Source organism: Puccinia triticina, chromosome 9A (genome assembly GCF_026914185.1).
Source record: "Puccinia triticina chromosome 9A, complete sequence".
Classification (NCBI taxonomy): Eukaryota; Fungi; Basidiomycota; class Pucciniomycetes; order Pucciniales; family Pucciniaceae; genus Puccinia; species Puccinia triticina.
This window is the reverse complement of record NC_070566.1, coordinates 4927980-4952874: the sequence shown is the minus strand read 5'-3', so window position 1 is coordinate 4952874 and position 24895 is coordinate 4927980. Positions and strand designations below refer to the sequence as shown.

Below are 24895 nucleotides of genomic sequence, written 5' to 3'. Positions count from 1 at the left end.
GAAAGGGAAAAATGATCCATATAGAGGCCTGATTGTATATGCCATGAAAGCAACTCTTCAAAGTAGGGGTGGTGTTCCTGTCATTTCACCTCAAGTCAAGACAAATATGAAGCAAACTGTCTCTGATTTTTTGTCCAGAAGTAGATTTGATTTATGCAATGAGGAAAGGATAAACTTGGATGGATTGCCTATTGAAATTATTCCGGTCTTCCAAGGTCAAGATAAATCTAGTCCTCAGGAGTTTTTAATTGGATTGAGATGGATTGAAAATGTAACAATGAATCAACATGCCAAAATTGACTTCCTTGAACGTAGGATATTTCAAGTAATTGATTTACTTTATATTATACACAGCATTACAGAAACAATTCAAGGCAAGAAAATGGAAGCAAATCCAGGTGAACTGATTGTTTGGTTTCTGGATCTTTTGTTTGGCATAAAACCCATTAGATTGCCACTCTTGGGTTGGGTTAGAATTCCATCTCCACTTATCAATTCTGTTCTATTAGAGAAGATGTTTAGCGATGCCCAGAAGTATATATCAATCAAATTCTTGAGTGAATCAGGAGCTTTATCAAAGAACAATGCCTATGATATTGCATTCACACTGTTTGAAGTTTGGTGTGAAGATATTGCTTCGAAGAAAAACATACCAAGTTTTCATCAACTGCATTCCGAGGAGGATATCTATAAATACATGGCAAATCTGGCCAAATCAAAGCGTCCTTCCTCCTCTTGATTTTATAAAACTATTTGGTGTCAGAATTTCGAATCATTTTGTTCTTGGATGGCCGTTTTGAGTCTCTTTTTCGACCAGATCAATGGAAAAGTGTTAGAAGTGATTATTTTAATAATGGATTCACTTTAATGCGCTTGAAATATATTTGTGCCTGGGCATTTCTTGCGTTGCGACTGCGAGGTTGTCCCCTTCCAGAGGAATTTCCGAGCCTTCCCGGCCCCATGGTCCATGGAGTCATGACCGGGACCCCGCGAATCTGTTGCGCGACATATGTAGCAGTTCACCAAGGTGGGCTTCCAGACAGGCTGGTACAGGCTGTGCGCTTCTAGCCCGCCGGGCTAATACCGCTGGACCGTGGGCCGCTAGCGTAGCCGCCCTTCCCAAGTGTTAGCGCCGTTAAGCTGCGCTAGAGTGGAATGAATAGCGATTTTGCGCTACAAGAGTTGCAACGCAGCGTAGCGGCCGGGGTTTCCGGCGCAAACGGGTGGCGTTCGGGCAATACCGCTATTAGTATCAACTGACAAAGAATGTGCGCAGTGCTAGCGGCATTACGCTCCGCTACTACTACAGTTAGCGCTGATACCAGCTCGATGGAGAGCATGCCCAGTTTTTCTAAGCGTTGACATAATAGAATATGGCTCAGTCATACAACTTTGTGGTAGTCCAGAAATCGTCACTTCTCTTCAAGAGTTTGTGATCAATCGATGGTCTTAGGTTGAGCTATAAGCTAGAAGATAGCCTTTCGGGACTTGCGAATGGAATTCAATTTGCACTCAACAATCGATTGAGATTCAATCGTTCTGTATTTTCATTTCGCCTAAATCTACCCTGGATAGGAGATAGGAAGCATTTTTTGTTACGGAAAACAAGCGTGTAAAATTTGTCAAAAAAAGAAGAAGAAAGTATTCATCTTGATCACTTTGCAAACAGAAAAAAATAGTTTTCTCCTAGATGTGGTTATCTTCTAGATAGAGGTTAGAATTTGGGATTACTCGATGAGCGCTCAGACCCTGATGGTGTTGGGTGCAGGACGGTCATTTCGGCGGAGAGCGAAGAAGAACTCTTGAGAGTCGTGAGCCCAGGTGCAGACGATATAACGGAGCAGTTCGTTGTCGGAAGCGAGAGTCCAGAACAGGAGCCTCTTCGAGCCCATCCTAGCGCGGATCCAGAGGTTCATAGACTGCGACCATCCAAACAGTCTTAGATTGAGGTTGGCTTCCTGGACGTTGATCTGGTTGACTCCCCGGCAATCCTCTTCGGTGAAGGTGATAATCCGGCGAGAGCTCGAGCTTCCGCCTGTGCCGTCCTTCGCTCGCTCGGAGATCGGACTGCTGAAGGAAACCCTGGAGGTGTGGGGCGCAAAGGAAGAAAGACTGGTCACTCGGCGATCCGTCTGGCCTGCTCTAGATAGAGAAACCACGAACATTTGGAGGGGGAGGGTCAAGAAAAGCCTTGTATGTAGCTAGACAGCGATGAAGAGAGTCGAAAGTCCAACTTCTCTCTTGGCTAGATGTGTGATGAGGGAGTTGCAGGTGCGAATCTGGCAGACCCAATGACGAGTTTATGAGACCGGGCCACCAAACGAGGTGTGATGGGGTCGTGTCTCTGTAGGGCACAATCGGACGGTAGCCCCTGATGTGGATCCAGTGCCCTCTGGCCCAGAATATTCCACCTTATCGAAGAATCGGGCTAGCAGAGCTCCGCTAGTCTCCCCTGTAAACTGATTGTGAAGGATTGTGTGGTGGGATTTGCGTAGATAGCGGGAAGTAAATAAAAAAAAAATGCTGCAGCGTCAGCTGCACATCTTTTGTATAGCTCTCCTTTAGGTCCACTTGAAGCTAACAAAGCGGATGTATCCTTCAAATGTGCCCTCTGAGTCACAAATCGCCGCCATGCTACTGAGGAAGGATGCAAGTTAGCACTGTTGAGCAATTCGAGGATTGCTTGTGTGGAATGCCCATGTCGTTCGGCGACGGAACCTGCGGGCCGGCGCTCGATAGCTCGGCGCCCCTCTTCGACAAGGCGGCGGCCGGCGCTGGATTTCCTCTGGATCGCGAGCTCAGGCCAAGGCGATGAAGTCCCCACGTGATTGTGAGCCTCAGCAGGGCCGATCGACGAAGGAAGCCGGTACATATAGTCCGTTTCCGATCCCCACAACTGGCGGGCCAGCCAGCTGAGCTCAATCAACGTCTAAATTGAAACGGTCCAGGGCAATCACTCCACTGCTTGAGCAGGGCCCACTGCTATGGACTCCAGTTGCGATCGCCGCCGGGAGCAATTAATGGGCTCTACAAACCAGCCATCCCTGAAAACGAACTGATGGAGAGACCTGGGGAGGTGAGCCGGAGTCTCAGAGGAGGGAAAGATGATAAAACATAGAGGGACAACCCTAGCGAACTCCGCACCCCAATCCATCCCCAGCGTCCTTCTCCCCTGCCAGCCTCCAACGACCCTCGAAACCTGGCTCTCCTCAGCCAGTCCTGCCGTAGCTTGCGCACAAACACTCGGACCGTCCTTTGGGCAACTGAGCATAAGACACCACCGCCACCGTCAGACACCCGCCATCGCCCTTACTGCAGCCAAAAAATCCAACTGAGTCATCCAGTACTTTCCCGCCTCTCTCCCTGTCAGCCGCTAACACCCTTACCGCACTCGGCCCAAATCCGAGTCGATCGCGCTCGCCATTATGACTGACGCCATGCCCAGTCAGCCATCCTCTCATCTCCAAGACGAGCAGCAGCAGCAGCCGTCGTTCGGTCATGGCAGTGGCCTGGCTGAGCCTTCCCCCGAGCTCGGGGCTCTGCTGAGCCCTGCCCGGCCATGCCTGCCTAAGCCGCAAGACTGCCAACCGAGCTCCGATCAGTCCTCGCTCTATCCTGCGAGTGACTGCAGCGCTCTCCTGACCGACTACCTCTTCCCCGCTGCTGGCCCACAGCACCACTCGCCCCTTCGGCCCTGTCCCGCCTCGCAGCTCATCCACTCGCCGCAGCTCCTGCCGAGCCGCCCCGCCGCCGCCGGCCGGCGCGCAACCGTCTCCGCACTCCCTTCCCGGCCACCTTATTGTTCCCCGGGATTCGATATCCCTCTCCAGCCGGCCAACGAGCCTCCCCGGACACTCGATGCTGCGTACTGTCTTCTTGCCGGCTGGGGCGATCCTCTAAGCTCCTTCGAGCGTCTGAGCCCCTCAACCCAAGAGCAGCTGCTCGAGTCCCCGTACAAGCAGACCGATTTGACGACTGTGAGTATCACCAAACCGGGCGCAGCCACCAAACACGCGTTTTCTGACAGGTCACCTTTTCTTTTTTCTTTTTTTTTAGAAAAATGAGCCCCTGGCCGGCGAGCAATACTTGCTTCCTGGCGGCTCCCATTCCTCCGGCGCCAACGAAGCCGTCCAGATGGCAGCTTGTGGCGGGCCTCCCATGGATTCAGACCTCCCCCTTTACCAAGGCCTCCCGCAATGGGAGTACCCGTCCAGCACACAGGATCTCGCCCCGATCCAATCAACCTCACAAGCTGGTCTTGACTTCCAACCCAGTCCTTCCTTATTAGCCACATCCACCCAAACGCTTACACATTCCCTTGTCAACTCAAACCAACCCAGTCCTGCCTCTGCCCATTTCATATCTGCTCCTCCTAACGAACACACTCAATCCTCCTTAGAATGGAATCCCGATCCTTCCTATCTCGTTTATGACCCCTACACCCAGCTCATCTTGGAGCAACACTGTGAACAATCCAGAGAATCCACCTCGGGCCTACCCTTCTTGGATTACGGAACCCCATTTGCCGTCCCGGTGAGTAACTCGAAAGGTATGAGCTTTCAGTGGAAATAAGGCACTAAATGATTTTATCCCAATCACCCTGTTGTCAGAATTCCCCCGCTGGCCACCTGGAGCCGCGCCGTGTGTCAGATCCATCACCCGTGGCACCGGTTGCGCAGCGCCCTTGGGATCCCCGCCAACGTTATTCCATCGGCAATATTCCATGTCATGTCTCATTGGAAGGCAGGATGGATGGACCACAATATTGTGATTCCCTAAAGCCGCCGTACGACTTTCCCGCCTCGTGCGCGGGCTCTTCTCGCCACAGCGACAGTTTTTCCACCACGGCCTCTCACTTCACTTCGGGCGACGTTCCTACCCCGTCAACCGCCAGTTTCGGCAACGAGGTTGCCGACCAATGGACCCAGCTGGCGTTGCAGCATTTCGAAGACCAGGTAGCATCCTTCGGGGATCTCGCCTTTTCCCATAATCCGTCTCTCGCCCCCCCTTGTTCTCCTCACCAAAAGTCGCCCTCTTGCCAGTCTAAATCTAGCAGCTCTAATTTGGCGCAGGACCCAGCTCCGTCATCTGCCACCGGAGGAGTCGGGGCTTCTGTTTCTGAGTTAGATACTGAAAACAGTCAATCAGATATCAAGCCGGTTGACAAACAGCGAGGCAGAGCAGCCACGATCTCTGATACCCTGGCTCCCTCCTTAGACTCGTTTACTTCGGCAAACAGGGCGCAGTTCACGAGTGAATATATGAATGTTTTCCGCCAAGCCGGGCAGCTTCCGTTCGGTGTACCGCCCCATCGGTCGGTCTCACCCTACGCGCCATCCGCCGTGTACCCTCCGCAGGTCGACTTGCTGCACTTTTCCCAAGGTCCGAGCCCTTTCACGGAATCATTCTCCGACCCGTCAGCCGACTCCCCCCTCTTTCAGCAATTCAGCTCGCGAGAAGGGTACATCCAACAACAAAATCGTCTTCGGAGATTGACTATCATGACAGCACCTGCATGGCCCGAAAGCTACATTGGACAGCGAGCTCTCCAGCCATCTCCGTCCTCTTCCTTCCGAGGTTATCATGAGCGCGCCGAGTGTGATCTAAGCAGTACTCCCGAAAAGCCACGTGGAGAGGCTGATAGTCGGGGCGGACTGTTGAGGAAACGAAAGAGCATGAAGAAGCAGTATTCGCTCACTCACATGGCCGTAGCAGAGGAGTCTAAGCAAGAGTCCTCTGGGAACGAGAGAGGCGGATCAGACGAGCACCTCTTCCGCGACGTGTCGTTCGAAAACTCGGATGGGATGAGCCCAGAGACCACCGAGCGAGGCGGGGGATGTTCGCAAGGAAGCCGGTCGAATGAGACGTACACTCTGAGCCGGTTCGGCGGGATCGGCCAGGGCCAGTCGTCCTTTCCGCCCGGCTTGGACGGCTCCGTCCGCCCCTCCGATCTCGACCTCGCCGGCGTCATCGACGAGGCCGGCGAGATGATGGTCCCCTGGAAGCAGGACTTGCGTTGCGACGAGGACCTTTACACGCCGATGTGGTGTCGCGGGCAGAACGACAAAAAGGAAGGGTTTTGCGACATGTGCGAAGGCGGAGCATGGTTCAGGCTCAAGAACAGTGCGTACTGGTGAGTGGACGAGTTGTGCGTGATGAGTGCGGAGATGCGCGTCTGACCTGGTTGTGCCCAGGTACCATAAGCAGTATTTCCATGGGGTCAGCTCGACCACCGGCCATTACTTCTACCCTCCCCGCGAGATCAAGCGGGGCTTCTCGACGGCCAACCGGCAACAGATCCTCGGCTTGTGCCACGAATGCGAGGAGTGGGTCGGCTTCTCGTCCATCATCGGCAGCGGCACCGTCAAGAAAAACCACCATCAGCTGCACCAGCAGCGCCATTCTGCTGAGGAGGACGCCGCCAATGGCCGCTGGGTCGACGCCGATCAGAGCTCCGGAACTTCCTCAAAGATCCCCACGCTTTGGTATAAACATGCTCATAAATGCCATCGTCATCAGACTTGTAAAGGCGCCAAGGGCCGCAAAAAGGCTAAACGCTCCTGATCTCTCCCTTCTCTCCGCCTCCTGATCCCACTCGCAGCAACCGGTTTCTCTCCCTCTCCCTCTATTTCTCTTTGCCTCTCTCTTGGCTTTCCCCGGTGGAACCATTAGATAAAATAATCATCTAATCTTATTTGTTTTTTTCTCGACGCTACGGCCAGCAAGTGTCATAATCTCCGCAAATGTCTTCGTCTCGTTCTTTCTCTCATCCAGCAATGTATCCATTTCGTCGTCATTGTTGTCGTTAAAGCTTAAGAGGCTTGGACAGTCCTGGGTCTTACTGTAAGTCGTAATGTTGTGGGCATTAGATGTATGGTTGCTATGGGTCTCGTCGCTTTCCTGTCCCGAAGGATTAGAGGCTTTTGCTTTGATGGAATGGTAGCGCCTTGCTTGCCCATGTGTAATTTGTGTACATTCGAGGAGATTAGATATAAGATCGTATAAATACAAAGGAAGGTGACCTCGAGAGAGGGGGGACATTCTAGACCACTTCCTCCATCGCATCTTCGTCTTCGTCCTCCTCGTCATCGTCATCGTCGCCGTCGTCGTGTCCGTCCTGCTCGACGTTAGCCTTGATGAATGCGGATATGCAGGCGCTGATTTCCTGCTTGACGTCCGCGGGGATCGTGTCTGTTCCGATCCCGCCTCCATCAGTTTCTGTCAGTGGGTGAGGGAAGTAGGCGGAAGCGGCTCAACTGTGGGCGATCGGGCGCAGATGGGCGACCAGGTTGGCCAGCGTCGGCCCGTCCTTCTGCAGCGCCCGTCCTGCCGTTCCCCCGCCCTCTCGTCAGCACTCTCTTTCTCTCTCTCGGTGGATGGGGCCCGTGCAGGCCGGGCTTACCTTCGGCTTCGCACCGCAAGCTTTCCTCCCACTCCGAGCCGCGCAACTTGGCCATCACGGCCTTCTGCAACCTTTTCTTTTCCCCAACCGCACCCCAAAGCCCACTCAGTCAGTATCTTTCCTACGCAGGGAGGGTGGGGGGTGGGGGGGGTGTACCGGAGCCATTCGCCCGAGGCGAGCATGCGGTTCTTGAGCTGCGTCGTGATCGACTCCTCGAGCGTTGGCTGCCGGCCGTCGCCGGCGGGCGCATCCGACGCCTTCCGCGTGCTCTTGCTGCTGGCGTTGCTGTTCGGCTTGGCTTTCTTCGCGACCGGGTTCATCGTTTTCGGCGGGGCTGGTCGTTTCCCAGGACCGCACGCACCGGTGGGTTGTTGCTGGCTCCGGGGGTCGACGGGGGCCGTGGGGAGGGCTGTCACAAGCCCTCTTCTGTGACTCTTGGTCCCCCGCCAGAGATGAGAGCGACAACGTTTGGAACTTTGATGACCTCGCTGTCGTCCCCAAAACACAACTTCGCAACACGGCAGCAGAAATCTCTTTCGGCTGGGGAAACTGCTCGGTCTCTGTCATCTCTTCTCAGATTGAGATACAGACGACTTTCTAGAAAATCTGATCAGAGACCGCTTCCCGTCGACAACCCAGTTCTTGGGGGCATATCCCTTCAGACCCTCTCCCGAATCCCCAGAAACAAAACAAGTAAATCGTGGGGTTTCGGAGCAGGACAACATCGTTCAGACTGCTCACACAGGTCCGCGGCTGGTCAAGTCGTACTCTGGACATATCTCATCTGCGCTTCATTATCATTACTTAAAAATCAGGTCCAAGCACTAGAAATATTTGTACCAAAAAATGAATAACAAAACTATGAGGCTGAGAGCGATGCTTCTTGTGCATGGGCTATGGAGCTCGCTTGGCCTTGCGTGCAACTGCTTCAGCAGCAAAAGCGAAAGAAGGTCTGCCGTGGACTTCGGATGCCTGCTCTTTTGAATAAGTCGTTCCTTCGGAGGGTCGCGTCGCGATGAGGCTGTCGGGTCTCCGCTCGAGGGGCTTGTGTGTAGCCAAGTCGGAAGGTTTGAGAGATCGGAGAGGATGGCTGGATGACGAGGGATATAAGCTTCCGCGCAAGCGAGTTTCGTGGTTGGCGGGGTACATAGTTCGGCTGGGAGGGCCGACTGGGCTGTGTTCTCGGGAGTGGGCTTGGAGGAGTGCTGGGCCGGGTGGGCTGGCCAAAAACATGGGAGCTCGGACATGTAAGCTCGCCGAGGAATTCACATGGGCAGATCACCAGATGGGATTGCCCTTCAGCCAGGAACAAACTGAAACCACCACCATGGACAACATCCACCACTACCACCACCACCAACCAACGCACCCCCAGCACCATCACCACCCCCAAGCAACCCGACAGATGCCGGACCAGGCGGAGATCGACCATGACCAGGAAGCCGCCGACCCAGACTCGTCCGGGGAATTCCTCCAGAGGGTCGGGAAGCTCCCGCTGTTCAGCGGCGTCGTCCGGGCGTACGAGCGGGGCAAAGGGACGAGCAAAGTAGTCAGAGTGGGTCTCCTCCCACATCTCTCTCTCTCCCTAGACTGATGATTGATCGGTGATCGACGGGGATGGCTGCAGTATGGGGCCGACCTGGTCGAGTCCTCGGTCACCTCGCTCTCCGGGAGAGTGGCCTCGAAGGTGGGCCCGGAGCGGATCGCCCAGATCGACCGCTACGCCGGCGCGGCGCTCGACCGGCTGGGCCAGTTCAGCCACCCCCAGCAGGCCCCGCCGAGCAGCCACCCCCCGGCCTGTCCGCACTGTCTGCATCCTGCGGCCCACGCGGGCCTCCAGGCTCCCTCGGACTCGCAGCAGCCCTTCCTGCGCCCTCTCCTGCCCCCTCCCGCCCATCGGCACGCCCACAGCTACAGCCACCAGCCCCCCATCAACTCCTCCCTCCCAGCCGTCTCCTCCCTCCCCCACTACTACTCCTCCCACCACCATGCCGACAACAACGACGACAGCGATGTGGGCTCCGAGCTGCCCACTCCCGCCGCGTCCCCCGGCGGCAGACTCGTCCAGCTCACCCCCAGAACCAGCCTCAGTCGCTGGCAAAACATGCTCGTCGAGGCTGGCGTCACCGCCGGCGGGATCGGCGCGGCCGTCAGCGAGGAAAGCATGAAGAGTCTCCAGTATTGCCTGCAATGGCTCCACGTATGCATTCGCTTTTTTTTTTTTTTGGCTCTGGTAGGATCATTTTCCTGGTACTGATTTGGATTGTATGGACAGTATGCCACGGTCCATTTGGACCACCAGATCACTGTCCTCCGGGACTTCATCCACTCCTTAAACGTCGGCGCCAGTCCAGAGAGCTACGGGCGCTCGGACGCGCGGCGGGAGTCGGAGTCGGAGCTGGAGACGGAGGCCGAGGGGCTAGAGAAGCGGATGGTGACGGCGGCGGCTGCGGGCCGGCTGGCGGGGATCAAGACGGAGGTCGTGGAGACGATCCGGAAGGTGGTGGCGGTGGTGTCGAGGTATGCCGGCATAGGCCTGCCCGAGCCGGCCAAGCAGTTCGTCCGCACCACCATCCTCGGCCTCCCGCTGCGCTGGGCCGACGCCATCCAGCCCTCCCTCTCCGCCCCCTCCGCACATCCTCCCCTCGGAAGAAACTCGAAGAACGCCACCCTGCTCGCCGCCGGTCGCGTGCTCACGTTCGCGGTCGAGAGCCTCGACATGCTCAAGGCGCTCACCGCCATCTTCTCCGAGAGCGTCGAGCGCGCCGACGCGTCAGTCTCTCTCTCTCTCTCTCTCTCCTAGGCCTCTCTCTGACTCACACACTGTGGCTTAATGTCGCTTGCTTTTTTGGCAGCTGGGTCGAGCGGCTCCGGGTGATCGGGATCCAGCACCGGAACCAACAGGCGAAGCACGAGCGCGCGGGCCGGCTGGGCGACGGCCGGGCCGGGGAGGGCCAGGTGGTGGGGGCAGCGGGGCCGGAGAGTGTGCCGACGGGGGCCGGCGGAGTGGTGCGCAGTCGGGCGTCGTCGGCGTCGACGATGAACGAGAGTCTGAGCGACAGTCTGCTCAGCGCCTCCTCCGTCCCCGGCTCCCTCAACACCCCCTCCACGCTCGGCTCGGCCACCACCCTGCCCTCCTCCGACCGCGCCTCCGCCAAACGCCGCAAGGCCAACACCCCCCCGTCCGCCGCTACCCCCCTCCCCCCCTCCCTCCAGCCTCTCATCGACGACTCGTTCAGAACCTCCCCCGCGCCGACGAGCTCGCTCCATAAACTCCTCCTCGACCAGAACCAGGTCTCCGCCTTTGACCTCGTCCATCGCTGGGCTCATGTCCCGTCTACCGCCTCCGACATCCGCCCGGCCTCGGCCACTGCCGGCCTCCCCCCCCTCGCCACCCCCGTCCATCAAGCAGCCCCCCCACCCGCCCACCATCACCACCAAGATCCCACGTCTTCATCCTCTTCCACTGGGCTCGCCTCTTGATCCCTCTCCCCCTCTCTTCCCTTCCTTCCCTTCCGTGGTCGCTGCCATGCCTCCCACAGATACATATTATTCTTATCCCTTCCCAACACAGACGGTGACCAGCCAGGCCTCCCGCCCGCTCTGCACCTCTAGCTATATCGGTTGATGCGTCCTATATACACTCTTAATTTGCTTACCCTCTCTATCCTGTCTTACCCCCATCTGCACCTCTTACCCGCTTCATACATCCATCCATCCCATATCCTCTCCTTTCACCAGATATTAATTCACACTCATGTGGCTCGCGGTCTTACGCCGAATATTAACGATAACAGTAACGATGTTCTTAGCTGATTGTTCTTTTCTTCAGTCTCCCTCTTGTTGATGTACTTTTTGGGTCGCTGGTTGTCTTATTCAGATCGTTCAGTTTTTTTTTTTCTTTCAAAGATTTTTTTTTGTTCTGTTTTTGGTGTTTTTGTTTTGGGGACGTTTTTTCTGGGGTGTTTGCATTGGTTGTACTACGGTCTAGGTGTCTGCTTTCTTTCAATATCGAATCCCCTCCCCTGTGCTGTATGTATCACGAATGATCTCTTTTCTGATCCTTGATGAGATCAATAAATGAATTATTGGTGCATATTTGGCTTGCTGTTTGAGGAACAGAGAAGAAAGAAAGAGAGGTCTGAAAGGGTATATCGAAGCTCGGTGGGTTATCTGTTCATGCAACCTTGTGGTCTTTGGCAGAGGCCTGATTAGACCCGAAGAGATCCACAGAATGATGGCTTGGTTGGTTGATTTGATATTATCCTCAATCACATTGTACTGAAGAGACGCGGAAGATGTCGTGGCAGGTGATATCAGGGGGAGCAGCCACTCGACCAGCTGGTGTATTTCTCAAGAACCACACACGACGAGACTCTGAGGCACACATCGCGAAGGAAGAGCTTCGCCTGGAGTGGACGCTCGTTATAGAATTTTCATGGGCTCGGTTTCTTTGGCTGGTAATTCGCCATGCGTCGGATCTGGCGGGCTAATCCGGGGGTTAGATACAGCGATAGTGAGACTCGGAAAGGCAATAACATCTGCAACGCAAATATATATTGAGAGAGAGAAAAACCACCATCAGATCTTGCTTTCTCTCTTTCTGTGAGTTTTGTTTTTTTGGAAGGGCAGGAGGTGAAGGGGAGAGGAGGGAGACACACTTTGACGGCAAGATAGGCGACCAAGCCGCTGGCGAGCACCCCGTTATCGAGCATCGATTTGCCCTCGTCGTCGTCCTCCCCCGCGTCGTCCTCAGCAGAGTCGTAGCCGTATTTGTGTGCGATCTTGGAGACTTTGAGTGCGCTGTTGTCGATAGCAGCGGAGAGGGAGGCAGCCAGGGAGGTGTTTTCTGAGGGCGCGGGGTGTTGATGAGGGTCTTGGGGGGACGGGGGAGAGGGCGGAAGGGCGTCGCGGATGGCCTGGACCAGTCTGGCGCCCGTGCCCGTCACCTGGACGATCCCGAAGATCACCACCATCGGGACTAACGCCGTCAGCTCGTGGAGCAGCACGAATGCCGCCGTCAACGACGGCAGTTGGCTCGCTGTCATCCCCGGGTATCGCGCTTGCAGCATCCGCATCATCGTCTCTGGCCGGCCCCCGTCCTCCGAAGACGGCCTTGCTGATGGCCTCGCGGCCTCTGATGGCCGAGCCGTCCGCTTCGTCCATATCGTCTGCCGCACTTCCACGCCCACCCTTCCGCCACGACTCCCGCCGTCAGTCATCCTCCGGCCAACCACGCCCCACCCGCTGTTCCTCGCCGCACCGATCATCGTCATCTGTTCTCCGCTGCGTCTCGCTCGCCTCGGTCCTCGCCCTGCAGCCCTCGTCGATTCGTCCCGGGTCCAACTTGGTGTGCGTGGTGCGACGCTTTCGTTGTGCATGACTTTGGCTCGCTTTGGCCATCTGGCCCCCGATCGGAGGGGCCCCGATCAGAGGTGGGCGAAGGAGACCCCGACCCTCGAAAGGATCAATCATCTAAGGTTGATCAAGAAATGCAAACTTATTCCCCCTCTTCCTGCGGTCAATCAGACCAATGCAGCTAGATTTGTCTGCGAATAAAGTGTGCTATGTATGATAGGGTCATGTCACCACAGTTTGTCTACTTGATTGAAGGGCTACATTGGCGCATGATTCAAATGGAAGATGTTGATGCTAAAACTTGAAAGGGAAAAAAACCATGAAAATTCATTGCTCCTCCCCGCCCGCCTCTTGACAACTCCGTACTCCAAATCTGGAGTTCACATACCCCACCTCACAATAGAAGACCATGTAGAAAAAGAATATATATAAGAAAAGATGGATAAGCAAGAAAAGAGAAAAATCCAGCATAGAGCAAGATGGACCAAAGAAAAAGAAGAGTTGAAATGAGGACAAGATGAGAAAAGAGAATATATGGCAAATAACAAGAAGAAGATTGCACTAGTTGAATTTGAGGCCTTCAGTGTTGGGATGCTGTTATTTTTTGGCTGTGGAATTTTCTTGGATAAGTCAATTTTTTTTGGGAGATAGGCTATACTGAGGATAAATAGCTTCATTCATGGATGAGTTTGAAACCTCTAGGCATGTATTCTATTGGTTCAAAATGTGGTTTCAGCATCCCCAACCACCAAGAATAAAAATGCCAGGATGAGGATTGCTGTGGCCATCTCAGTAATGGTTTTAAGCCAACATTGGCCAGATAATGTACATGTATTTTGTACCTACTATCTATTATTCCAATCTTTTTGTACATTTCTTTGAATTCTGGATAGAGAACTATTACTCCACTTTTGAAATCTTTCTTGATTGTTCTTTTATTGATTGAATGGTCTTGTAGGATTTCGATCTGACTAGGTGTTAACCAAGGAAATAAATCAACCATATGCATTAGATAATAAATGTTGAATGTTTTCAAAAGAAGTTGGTAGTAGTCTTTAGGATTTTTATCATCTATTTTGACTTCTGTGATAACATCTGAACATATGTAAGTTTCAATCATGTCCAAAAATTCACAAATATCTCTTGATAAATTGGCATGATATATGTAAACATTTCTTGGCTTGTTCGTTTCCATCAAAAGTTTCAAAAGATTTTGGACATCATTTCTGATCGTTATTGCTGTTGATGAAGCCACACCATCATCATCTTGGTTCATGTATGTCAATTTCTAGCCATCTTTCAAAAGATTGATATATATATCACTCCTGAAATGGTTATAGAAATCCCTCCATGCTTGCAGATTCTCCTTTTCAAAGATTGATGTCTTTGTATAACTTTGGTCTGTTTCCAGAAAGTTTTGAAAGATCAAGTGCAATTTTATCCTCATTTGATCTCTGTGTTCAAGGGCTGGAGTGATATACGTACATTTTTTTCCAAAAAAAAAAAGAAAAAAAAGAAAAGAAACAAAAACTGGTTAGTCAAGCTTCCAATGATTTTATGAAAAAGCTTATAACTGAAATTTGTTGGAGGGACTCTTACCCTCAAGAAATTGTAACCCCAAAGGTCCAAGAAACCGTTGGTCAGTGATATATATCTCATCTGTGCTTTGAGGAAAAAGGGAGCCCATGTTTTTAGAAATCAAGCTTCTTGCATGCAGGCTGGCCCGTCTTAAAAAGGTATCATTTTTGCAAATTGTTTGTAGATCTTTATCCTGAACAAGGTCATTCCTCCACAACAATTCCATTGCTTGGAACATAAAAGCTAGATATTCTGACTTCTGGTATGCATCTTTCTTATAGAGAAAAAATTCAGTAGGATTAAAATCCACAATTTTGTCTCTGATTTCATATAGAGTGACAAGCCCCCAGCTTTTCACTTTTTCCTTGAATTTAGACAGTTGGTTCTGGTCTGCATGAAGTGATTCAATCCATCTTGAAATCTCCTCATCATTTGCTCCTTTTTGTAATTTCTTTAAATTCAAGTCCACCAACTTCCCAATGGAATAATAGCCACCCTTTTCACCTAATTCCGCACGCTTTGCATCCACACAAACTAAGATTTGTTCCCTGGTCTGTTTAATAAAATTCATCTCTTCACCTTTCAATCCTCCAAGGGTTCCTAAAATTGTACTTATGTGAAGATTGTCTGCCGATTCCTGAATCCTTACTGTATCCTTGGAGAGCCGTATCAAACTCTTTTCTATCATTTAAATCACACATCAGCAACTGAAAATTAATACTAAAAAATGTGACTAACCCTTTTCTTCTTTGCTCTCTGGAAACCTCAAAATGGAAATCATCACCATCAGTAAATAATTCACCCTTATCATTAGAGACCTTATGAACCATAAAAGTTACTGACGTTTGAGAGGAGTAAGTGTATCTAATGGGGTGTCCAATAGGGGTTGTTTTCCGGGTAAAGAATCTTTTTGTGACCTCCCGGAATGATAAACTTTTGATGACTGTTCTCCACTATTGCCAGAGCTCTCTGGCTTCCCACTACATTTGAGTGCTTTGAAGATTGATTTGGGTTGGTGTAGAAGGTGATGGATCAAGAACCAGAATAAATCAGCATCAGAAAGGTAAGGAAAGGTTCTAGTGAAATGTGCATATTTGAAGAGGGTTTGATTTACCGGCATCACTGCATCTAGTGTGACATGTTTCCTCATAAACAGGTCTAAAAACTGAACCTATGGCCCCATCAGAAGTAGCCCAGAAGAAGTAAAACCCCACAAGCATGAATTTTAAATTCATTCTGAACCCAGAAGTGAAATATAAATATCCTATATAGAGAGGTAGGTATTTCTTGCAATGAATGTGGGCTTTTAGATGTGGGGACTGAATTGCCCTCCTTATATGTACATATTTTGGCCCAAGACCCAGCAAATTTTGTCCCAAACTTGAAACATGTTGGAAAGTGAGAGCTTTGTCACCACCAGTGTCATTGATCATGTACTAGTGGGAACTGGAAACAGAATCTGTACATTTGAATACTAGACAGAATAATTGTTTTTCCTTTTACTTTCACTGCATAAAATATCTGCTCCAACAGGTTTTTCTGACCTTTTATTGTACAGATATTGTCTGACAAGTTTAGCAGTGTGGGTCCATAGAAATTGTTGGTATAAAGTTTGTACAACAACTTGTCAGATAGCCTTGTTCAAGCAGGTATATATACCTGCTTGAACAAGGCTATGGTGGTAATAGGGGGGTTCACAATAGAATTTTCAGAAAACATTGGATGACTTCCTGTGAACTTTGAATAAATCTGGAATTTCAGATTTCTCAGGGAAATCTGGAATCTGGAACTCTGCATCACTTTGGGCATCTTTGGGAACCTCAATTACCCTGAAAAATCTGATATCTGGCGGCTCAGATCTTACTTTCCAGATCAACAGGAAGTCCTCCAGTAGAGCCCATTAGGGGGTTCACAATTGAATTCTACTAAACTTTGGAGCTGAATTTAAGGCCTTTATGAACAAAATTTTAAAAATTTGGTAGAAGGCACAGCAGCAGCTGTTACTGGAAGACTTCCTGTAGGATCCACGCCCCCCATACAGACTAAAATTTCATAGATCTAAACCTTACTTGCTGGTGAAAAGTGATTGAGATCAAGTTCTCACCAGCCAGTAAGGTTTAACCTGGCCTGACAGATCTGGCTTTTTAGCCCACGGGAAGTCATCCACTGATCAATCAGTCCAATTTATCAATTTTAAAAAAAATGTTCATAAAAACCTTTTAAATAGCCCGGTTCACGTTGGGCTTTGACCAGCAAGATTTTAATTACACCACAAGAGCAATTTCGGCTCCCTCGGACCGGCAACCCAACAAGAAAGGGACACACGTTGGCCTACCGTGTGAATGCACGGCAGCACGGCGTCAGGGTGTCCATCCTGTCAGGCTGCCGTGTGAATGCAGGGCAGCCATTCACACGGCAGCACGTCGTCGGGATCTCCAACCGTCAGGCTGCCGTACCTCTTGACAACAGGCGACCACCTCGGTCAATCCGCCGCAAGCCTGCCGGTCAGTTGCCTGGCGACGACCCGGTGGCTCGACCCAACTCGCGCTGCCTGCCAGCCGCCCAGTAGCCGTCCTTGTCCTGGGCTCCCTCGGAGCAACAACCCAACAACATAGGACACACTGTTGGGCTGCCGTGCAAATGTAGGGCAGCACGTCGTCAGCGTCTCGCGAAGGTCAGCCTTTTTTCTGACACATCTGATACTGGAGACTTGGGCTCACAGGGCTGTCAAACCAACCCGGAAGCTGTCTTGCCAAGGCTCACCCGGGTCAGGATGACCGCATTTTGCCGCCGGCTTGCCGTCAAGGCCTCCCTCAGCATTTCATTTCCTATGCATCTCAGAGGTTATTATTTCATGTGAGAGCTCGAGAAAAAAAATGAAGAGGTTTTTTTTTGGGGGGTTGAGAAATCAACTCCCAAAAATTAAAAAATCGACTCCCAAATCGAGTTTACGTCGCGCGGACCGCCGCGCGACGTCTGTCCCGGGTCCCCATGACCCAATTTTGACCCGGGGGCATTTTGGGAGTCGATTTTGTAATTCCGCAATCTCAAACGGGAGTCGGAATCTCAATTTTGCAAAAAATGCCGGAAAATAAAGAAAAATTTATACCTCCGCACTGGGGCACCCAAAGCCCCCCAAAATTCTACAGCACTCTAAATACACTCTCTAGAGCATATTTTAAGCTTCACGGCATTAGCACACCTCAGGGAGACCCTGTGTAGCCGGGGGCGGATTTGGCGGATTTCCTACTAACGCAATGCGCCATGTCCTGAGATACGGTGATCCAAATGCCCCCAAAATTTTACAGAACTCTAAATACACTCTCTAGAGCATATTTTAAGCTTCACGGAATTAGCACACCTCAGGGGGACCCTGTGTAGCCGGGGGCGGATTTGGCGGATTTCCTACTAACGCAATGCGCCATGTCCTGAGATACGGTGATCCAAATGCCCCCAAAGTTTTTCTGCCACATAAATACACTCTCTAGAGCATATGTTAAGCTTCACGGCTTTTGAAAACCTCAGGGAAGCCGGGGGGGTGGATTTGGCAGATTTCCTACTACTTATCCTCACTTGAACCCTCTATATCTTCTGATCAAGAAGAGATAAAAAAACGGAGGCAGCTCAAAGGATTCCCCGCCCTCCTATCTACAATTACAAATACAGACTGCAAAAATATTATCTCAGGACATGGCGCATTGCGTTAGTAGGAAATCCGCCAAATCCGCCCCCGGCTACACAGGGTCTCCCTGAGGTGTGCTAATGCCGTGAAGCTTAAAATATGCTCTAGAGAGTGTATTTAGAGTGCTGTAGAATTTAATTTTTCTTTATTTTCCGGCATTTTTTGCAAAATTAAAATTCCGACTCCTGTTTGGGATTGCGGAATTACAAAATTGACTCCGAAAATGCCCCCGGGTCAAAATTGGGTCATGGGGACCCGGGACAGACGTCGCGCGGCGGTCCGCGCAACGTAAACTCAATTTGGGAGTCGATTTTTTAATTTTTGGGAGTCAATTTCTCAACCCCCTTTTTTTTTTTTGAAAAAAAATGACTTTGCAAAAAATTGGGTCAGCCTATCTTGAGGATGCTACATCCTACACTCAAATTCTACCTGCCAACCAATCACACTACAGGCATGTAGCTGTTGCTGCGGGATGCAGCGTCACCCTGTCGTTGCAAGCCCGCGTGACTGTGCAAGTAGGCGCAGTCACTGCGGCCGCAACCCCAAATGCAACGTGAAGTGACGCTGCGGGCCGTAAGAACAGCTATTTGGTATTTGGCCAAGTTGGCAGATGCACTGCCTCTGACACCGGATGCAAACAGGTGACAATTTCAAGCAATCGTCATCATGGGGATTTGCGCGCTGGCTCAATTGCGGGTTGGTGACACCCGTGCAACAGCTCAATCAACATGACACAAGCAGATTGTCAGCTGTCCCCGGCACAGCAGCAGCTGGCATGTTGCACGCCGCTGATTTATAGGGCAAATGAGACCCGCAGCATCAGCTCAGTTGTCCCCTCATATTCCCCGCAAGACAATTTTATTTTGGCATGTTGCGCGGGTGTCACCAATTTGAAATCGACCCCCTGCAACAATCCCCATGATGACAATTATTTCAAATCGTCACCTGTTTGCATGCGGTGTGAGCTGGGGCTGCGCGCAACACCAGTTCAAGACTTGCTTAGAAAATCTTTTTGCTGTGCGCTGAGTGTCTCATGCCTGGACTCTCATGGCCTCTCACGGCAGAGGTGAGAGTACATGATCCCACGCACCCATCACATGACGGGTGGCTCAACAGCTGATTGCCAACGGGCCGCTCCTGGCTGCCCAAAAACAATAATCTCACGACCTGGAGAGTTGCTGAGAGATTTGTTTGAACAAGGGCAGCCTGTTGACGACCTGCCTCTGCTGCCATCAGATATGCGGCAGCACTTGTTGTTGGCCCGACACTGTGGCTGCAAACCGCGACACCACGACGGCGGCCAGCAAGAAGGTTTGGCTGGGTTGGGGAGGGTCAGGTTGCCCGCAAAAACAATCAGCAAACTGACGTTGGCGCACTCCCGTGGTGTAAAATCATGCTTGTTTAATGTCAGCTCTTGCTGAAAGTTGGACTCCCACGGCCATTTTTAAGCTTTTTAAGCTTTTATCAATCAGCAACACCAATTTTAGTTGGGGGCATAAAATGCCCCAACGTGAACTGGGCTAATGAGTCCTAATATTTTGTAAATTTCAATTGTGAATCCCCCTATTATAAGGCCTTCATGAACATATTTTTAAAAAAATTAAAAAAACATCTGATTGCCAAGGAACACCCAATTATGGATAGCTTAACAAGTTGTTCCTACAGGCCTTAAAATGGGCTCCATTTTTTTTTTTTTGAAATTCTATTGTGAACCCCCCTAATTTCTGCAGTGTTTGAGCTAGACATCTGGATTCTGGTAAGATGTGACATTAGGAGGCTCACAATTGGTGTGATTTGAGACGGTGCTACCAGAACAGATCAATGGCTACTGCGGGACACAGAGTACATATTCTGAGTGCAGCAGCAACCCTATGACAAGATGCAACAGCAGGCCATCTGTCAAGTCCAGTTTGGTCAGGCTCAGTCAAGGGTGGTCTCAGTGCCAGTAGATATTTCCTGTCCTTGAACACTAGAGCAGATTAATGTCAGTATGTGTTCATGGTGCACTGGTTGATTCTGGTGTGGAGAAACAAGATTTGTCCTTGATTTGATCATTTGACTCACTCAAGCATCTATGATCTCTTGACATTCAGCTTGCAGGTAAATATTAAGCAAGACCAACGGGGCTCTCACCAACTCAGCACAAGTCCCTTGCCTGCCGCAGGTCAAGGCGGCAAGCACCTTGTAGGAACTGTAGGGCTGCCCCTTGGGAGCTCTCACTGAAAGGCTCAAGCTCAGGGTTCCCATGGCTCAGACTGAGTAATCTAAGCTTATTAAAGACAGACAATCACAAAAACAAAGATCAAGGGTTTCCCCTAAAAAATAATCATAAGAAAAAAAAAAGCCAAACAACAACACCAAACCCAATACCCATCTTCTTCTAGAGAGGTTGCAAGTATTGGGCAGATAACCCCCAGCGCGCCACATTTAAAGCAATTTCAAAGGGGGGTCATCAAGAATTAACCCTCAAACTGCACATGTGCAACAGCGGACGGGTTGAGGACAAGCTGCCAGCTGGAAGTGCAGCGGCAGAGAACGTCCAGGGGTTAGACAAATCCAAACTCCAGGTTTATATACCTTTACCAACTCATCCACCTTGAGTTTTTGGGTATATATGTCTACAAGAACTGTGCAGTCAGTCGCGAGGCAGCAGCGTGGCGGTGGTGTCGCCCTCCATGCTTTATGTTGTGTGTACCATGGAGGGTTGAGTGCTGGCTGTACCAGTAACTATGCATCAAGGCAGCAGGTTGCCCCTACTACAAATGTTTGCCATGCAGTATGGTTGCTACATGCCGCGCCACCCACTCCGCTCACCTTGCGCATGTCATTTGCTTACGCTACACAGCGTGGCAGATACCACAATTTTGGGGCGCCCAGACGGCGCACCAGCAGTGCAGGCGCCACATTGGCGCCACTGGGGCTCATGACAAAACATTCATTGTGACTCCCCCTGTCCAGTGTCATGAACCGGGGCGCCACCAGTCAAGGTGGCGCCCTCATGTGCAACATGGGATTGCCATTGACCTGGGCGCCCCAGGGACGCCCCCATCTGGCACCCCTATGCCGCCTCGGAAGGGGGGGGCTAGCCTAACTAAGCCTCTCAAACAGAGGGGGGGGGGGGCCATGTCCCAAAGGGACTCTCCGTAGGAGAGGCTTATGACTTATGTCATACTTTTTGCCTGAGAGTTTGGGGCTTTTGTGGCTTTTTATGCCCTTTTTTCCTTTTGTCCTCCACACAGCAAAAACTAACAAGCCTCTGCTGAAGCCCTGAAGGGTCAATATAGCTGACCATCTTGGCTTCATATCCATGTCCTCACAATGAGGATTGGATGCATGAGCTGGATTGGCCAAGGCATATTGACCAGAGCTTGGAGAGCTTGGATCCTGTGGAATTGAATTGAATGAGCATACTGTTTTCCAAGGTCAGTTCAATCCACACATGTCATACAGCCCAGAATACCCCAAAGACCATAAGTTTGGAGGGTCATGGGAGGAGAACACTTGGACTTCCAGAAACTTGTGTAGCGGCAAAAGATAGGGAAGAGTGAGACGAGTTTCATGATCCAAAGGGCATGCCTGGGGCCCTTTGGGAACAGGGTCAAAATTTGAATGGCAAAAAACACCCACCAAAAGGCCTCAATCCCTCAGGCCAAAAAGTGGACATTAGTCCCAAGTCCCTCCTTTGGAGGTCGCGCTTTGCGCAAGGGCGCTTCGCGCCAGCCCAGGCTGTACCAGGGCCCTCCGAAGTGGGGGACTTGTGTTAAGTTAGAGGGGGGGGGGGGCGGGGGTTCATCATGGTGTCGCCGAGGCTGGCCGCTGGCAGGACCGGAGGTCAGGGGGGCGCCTTGGGGTGAGTACGGCCCCGGGGTTGCCCGGGAGTCGGCCACATGCCTCCACGGATGTACTGCCACCCTGTTGAGGCGTAGGCCCAGAGAGGCCCCATTGGAGCCTTTGAGCCGGGTCGGGCGAGCCATGAGGGCAGCCCCGAGGGGTGTGGGATGCGGGTGGAGGGTGCTCGCATTCAGCAACCCCCAGAAACACCTTGAAGAGACCCTTGGTTTCACCTCAGAGGTGAGGCGAGGTGAAACTGTAACACTTCCTTCCCCAGCACTTGGTGAGGTGAAACCATAAACACTTCCTTCCCCAGCCAAGATCCTCTTCTCATCCAAAACAACCCACTGAGACCCCACTTCACATATTCACCTGCCCAGGACCACGCAATCATCAATCCGTGGCTGAAATGGGCCCCACTGATGAGCCAGGTATGCCTTTTCTCCACTACTTCAGTTGTTTGTGACACACAGGCTCACATATTCCTCTTTGTCAGAAGACTAAACCCACAAAGATGGTGTTACATACTATGTATTTCCCCAAGCAAGAGGGACAAAGGACTGGCACCAGCATGTCAAACATTCCACACACAAGAACAACATCCAACAGCGCGATGAATTGAGGAGGTCAAGGGTACCCCCTTGGGAGGCTGATCCAACTCCAGAACAGGACAACTGGCAATTCCATGAAGAAGACGTTGCTCATGAAGATTGTACATGGGCTCACATGATGGAGCTGATTGGGGGACTTAACACACAGATGCTTGCACCAGAGACAAATGATTCTCGGCCTCTAGAACCTGGGGTTTAATATTTACAGCAATTCCATTTGACTGATGATTCTTGTATGGAAAACCTCCATACATCACTTTTGCATACTGTGAAAACCCATTCATTAAAATTTCCACATAGGACCTTAAATGAGAGGCAATGATCATTAATTGGTGTCTATACTTTCCCCCTTCCCACACCAAATGTAAGTCTGACTGATCCACCAATGGATGTGTTAATGGTTTATCTGCTTGCTATCTAGATTGAATTTCTTCAGATCAAAATCCACAATGCATGTTTCACTTACAAATCACAAGAAAAAACTTCCCAAGTCATAATCAAACTGCACAACACTGAATCACCAATGCTTGCCTCACGTTAACTGAAGATTACCCTTCCTATCACCTCCATCTGGCCCCTAACTCAAATTTTGCTCAAAAGGAATAATAGAATGTGATGGTTCTTGGTCTTCAGGGTTTTAAACCCTGCAGCGGCGCAGCCACCTTGGCCTCTAGTCTCATGTAAATAGGTATTTGGTACTATTACCGTTCAGTAAAAAAAAAGTTACTCGTTTCAATGCTTGTGTACATTACAATATACTAGATGAGGTCCAGCTTGGTTGGGTTCAATAAAGGGTTTCTTGGCAGGCCTTTGTCCCAGGGTCTCATTGTGAGCTGGAATAATGCTCTCTGATGTGACTGGTTTCTTATCCTGTTTGTGTGGTGTCTCAAAGCAAGCGCGTTGATCTGTGTGGGTTATGGTGGAAGGTTTTCCAAATTTTTAACATCCAAAATATTGCCTGGCCTGTCTGTCCATTTCGTCCCCAGCTCACCACATCATGATCTACTAGGGGTGTTCAAAGTTAACTGCATAAAATCATAACACCATAAATTCATAAAATTCCAATCTGAAAAAAATGTGTAACACCCAATCACTCAAAAAAGAGCAACAATTCTAAAATGGTACATAAAAAATGATCACTCAAAATTGTTATGATTTTATGATTTTATGATTTGAAAAAAATATGATTTCAACTTTGAACACCCCTACTCTATGAGAAATGCTCTTTCTCATGTAGATGAGCCTCAGAGCTCCAAGACTCGATCCAGAGAGACCAACCTTCTTCCAAATTTTGATAAATCTTTTGTACCAGTAAATGTTTATGCAAACAGTAATCAAGAAGCGTTCCACATGGATCGAAATCATAAAATCGGCAGACGTTTTAAAATGTGAGAAAACTTGCAAGATTTTCTCAACAAAAAGAACTGCCCAAACACTTCGTGTGCGGGCACAAGAAAGAAAAACGTTTTTTAATCACAGGATAAAGAGCCATAAGAACTGAGAGCGTTTGTCCATAGCCAATTTCATCACAGGAAAGTAGCAGAGAAGATAGTGCCAAGAGACAAGATGAATGCATTGGTTCTGATTCTGGTGCCCGATGAACGCGGTCGCTTCGGGCCATTCGTATCAACGATCGGAGTTGTGTTGGGACCGCCTTGTGAGTTGCCAAATGGTTGAGGAGGGGGGCTGTTGGGGGTCTGTTGATTAAAATTTACACAGCGTTTGCATTCTGATTACGAAGAGTTGGTCAGCTATAGGGCCAAGACAGCACCAAGACAGCATATGCATGATGTTATCAGCAAACTCGCCTGCTTTCCCCCTTGCCGGGCCATAGCAAGTGAAGCTGGCATACTCGTTAATGCAAACTGGAAATTTAGTCCAGGTTATTATCAACCGTTCAATGATATTTTTACTAGTAGAACGGTTGATAAGACTTACTAGCCATGGTTGCCGACGATTTGCCATATCCGATTGTACATTGCTCAGTGGTCAGGGGTGGCCTCAAGTCGTTCGGCTCTTGACTGCGCGTGCAGTTGGTGGCGGCTAACAAAGGAAGGGATCAAGGGCAATCAACTCGGGAAGTCCAGCGACACAAAAGAAAAACAAGGAAGCGAACGAAAATGGAATGCGTGGTTACTCACTGACATACCCGGTGCACCCCCCGGCGCACTTATAAATCCCATTACACGCTGAGGGCAATGAACAAGAAAGTAATGTAGATTAGCATTTCTCACACAACCAAAGCCAGGAAGAAGCCACAGCGAAGTGGATGGAGAAATGAATCCTAGTCTTACTTGCAGTAGGGGAGCGGGCATCTGTGTAAATCTGGCAGTCTTCGTCGTCATCCTTATGATCTTTATCTCCAAAGACTACCCGACTTCCAAACCCAAAAAATAAGACAACATTGGATAGCGAGCTAGTAGTAAAAAGCAT

At 50.6% G+C, this 24895-nt stretch overlaps 6 protein-coding genes across 6 annotated transcripts; 2 read left to right on the top strand and 4 right to left on the bottom strand.

Annotated features, from left to right (window-relative positions):
* Positions 1-1742: 1742 nt before the first annotated feature.
* On the bottom strand, positions 1743-2165 carry PtA15_9A508 (uncharacterized protein; the record flags this gene model as incomplete). Its single annotated transcript, XM_053172724.1, has 1 exon — positions 1743-2165. One exon carries the CDS (start codon positions 2163-2165, stop codon positions 1743-1745), a length of 423 nt encoding a protein of 140 aa, XP_053023936.1.
* A 533-nt stretch (positions 2166-2698) lies between these two features.
* PtA15_9A507 (uncharacterized protein) lies at positions 2699-6564 on the top strand (the record flags this gene model as incomplete). Its single annotated transcript, XM_053172723.1, has 8 exons — positions 2699-2792; positions 2949-3076; positions 3161-3343; positions 3408-3701; positions 3831-3977; positions 4057-4533; positions 4611-6106; positions 6195-6564. The coding sequence occupies 8 exons, from the start codon at positions 2699-2701 to the stop codon at positions 6562-6564; spliced, it is 3189 nt and encodes a 1062-aa protein (XP_053023935.1).
* A 117-nt stretch (positions 6565-6681) lies between these two features.
* On the bottom strand, positions 6682-7722 carry PtA15_9A506 (uncharacterized protein; the record flags this gene model as incomplete). Its single annotated transcript, XM_053172722.1, has 5 exons — positions 6682-6900; positions 7127-7191; positions 7258-7326; positions 7403-7473; positions 7559-7722. The coding sequence occupies 5 exons, from the start codon at positions 7720-7722 to the stop codon at positions 6682-6684; spliced, it is 588 nt and encodes a 195-aa protein (XP_053023934.1).
* A 1085-nt stretch (positions 7723-8807) lies between these two features.
* On the top strand, positions 8808-10885 carry PtA15_9A505 (uncharacterized protein; the record flags this gene model as incomplete). Its single annotated transcript, XM_053172721.1, has 5 exons — positions 8808-8957; positions 9030-9602; positions 9678-10174; positions 10258-10317; positions 10420-10885. 5 exons carry the CDS (start codon positions 8808-8810, stop codon positions 10883-10885), a joined length of 1746 nt encoding a protein of 581 aa, XP_053023933.1.
* Positions 10886-11579: 694 nt separating this feature from the next.
* On the bottom strand, positions 11580-12877 carry PtA15_9A504 (uncharacterized protein; the record flags this gene model as incomplete). Its single annotated transcript, XM_053172720.1, has 3 exons — positions 11580-11588; positions 12064-12595; positions 12666-12877. 3 exons carry the CDS (start codon positions 12875-12877, stop codon positions 11580-11582), a joined length of 753 nt encoding a protein of 250 aa, XP_053023932.1.
* An 11111-nt stretch (positions 12878-23988) lies between these two features.
* On the bottom strand, positions 23989-24895 carry PtA15_9A503 (uncharacterized protein; the record flags this gene model as incomplete). Its single annotated transcript, XM_053172719.1, has 5 exons — positions 23989-24191; positions 24271-24327; positions 24401-24505; positions 24604-24651; positions 24757-24895. The coding sequence occupies 5 exons, from the start codon at positions 24893-24895 to the stop codon at positions 23989-23991; spliced, it is 552 nt and encodes a 183-aa protein (XP_053023931.1).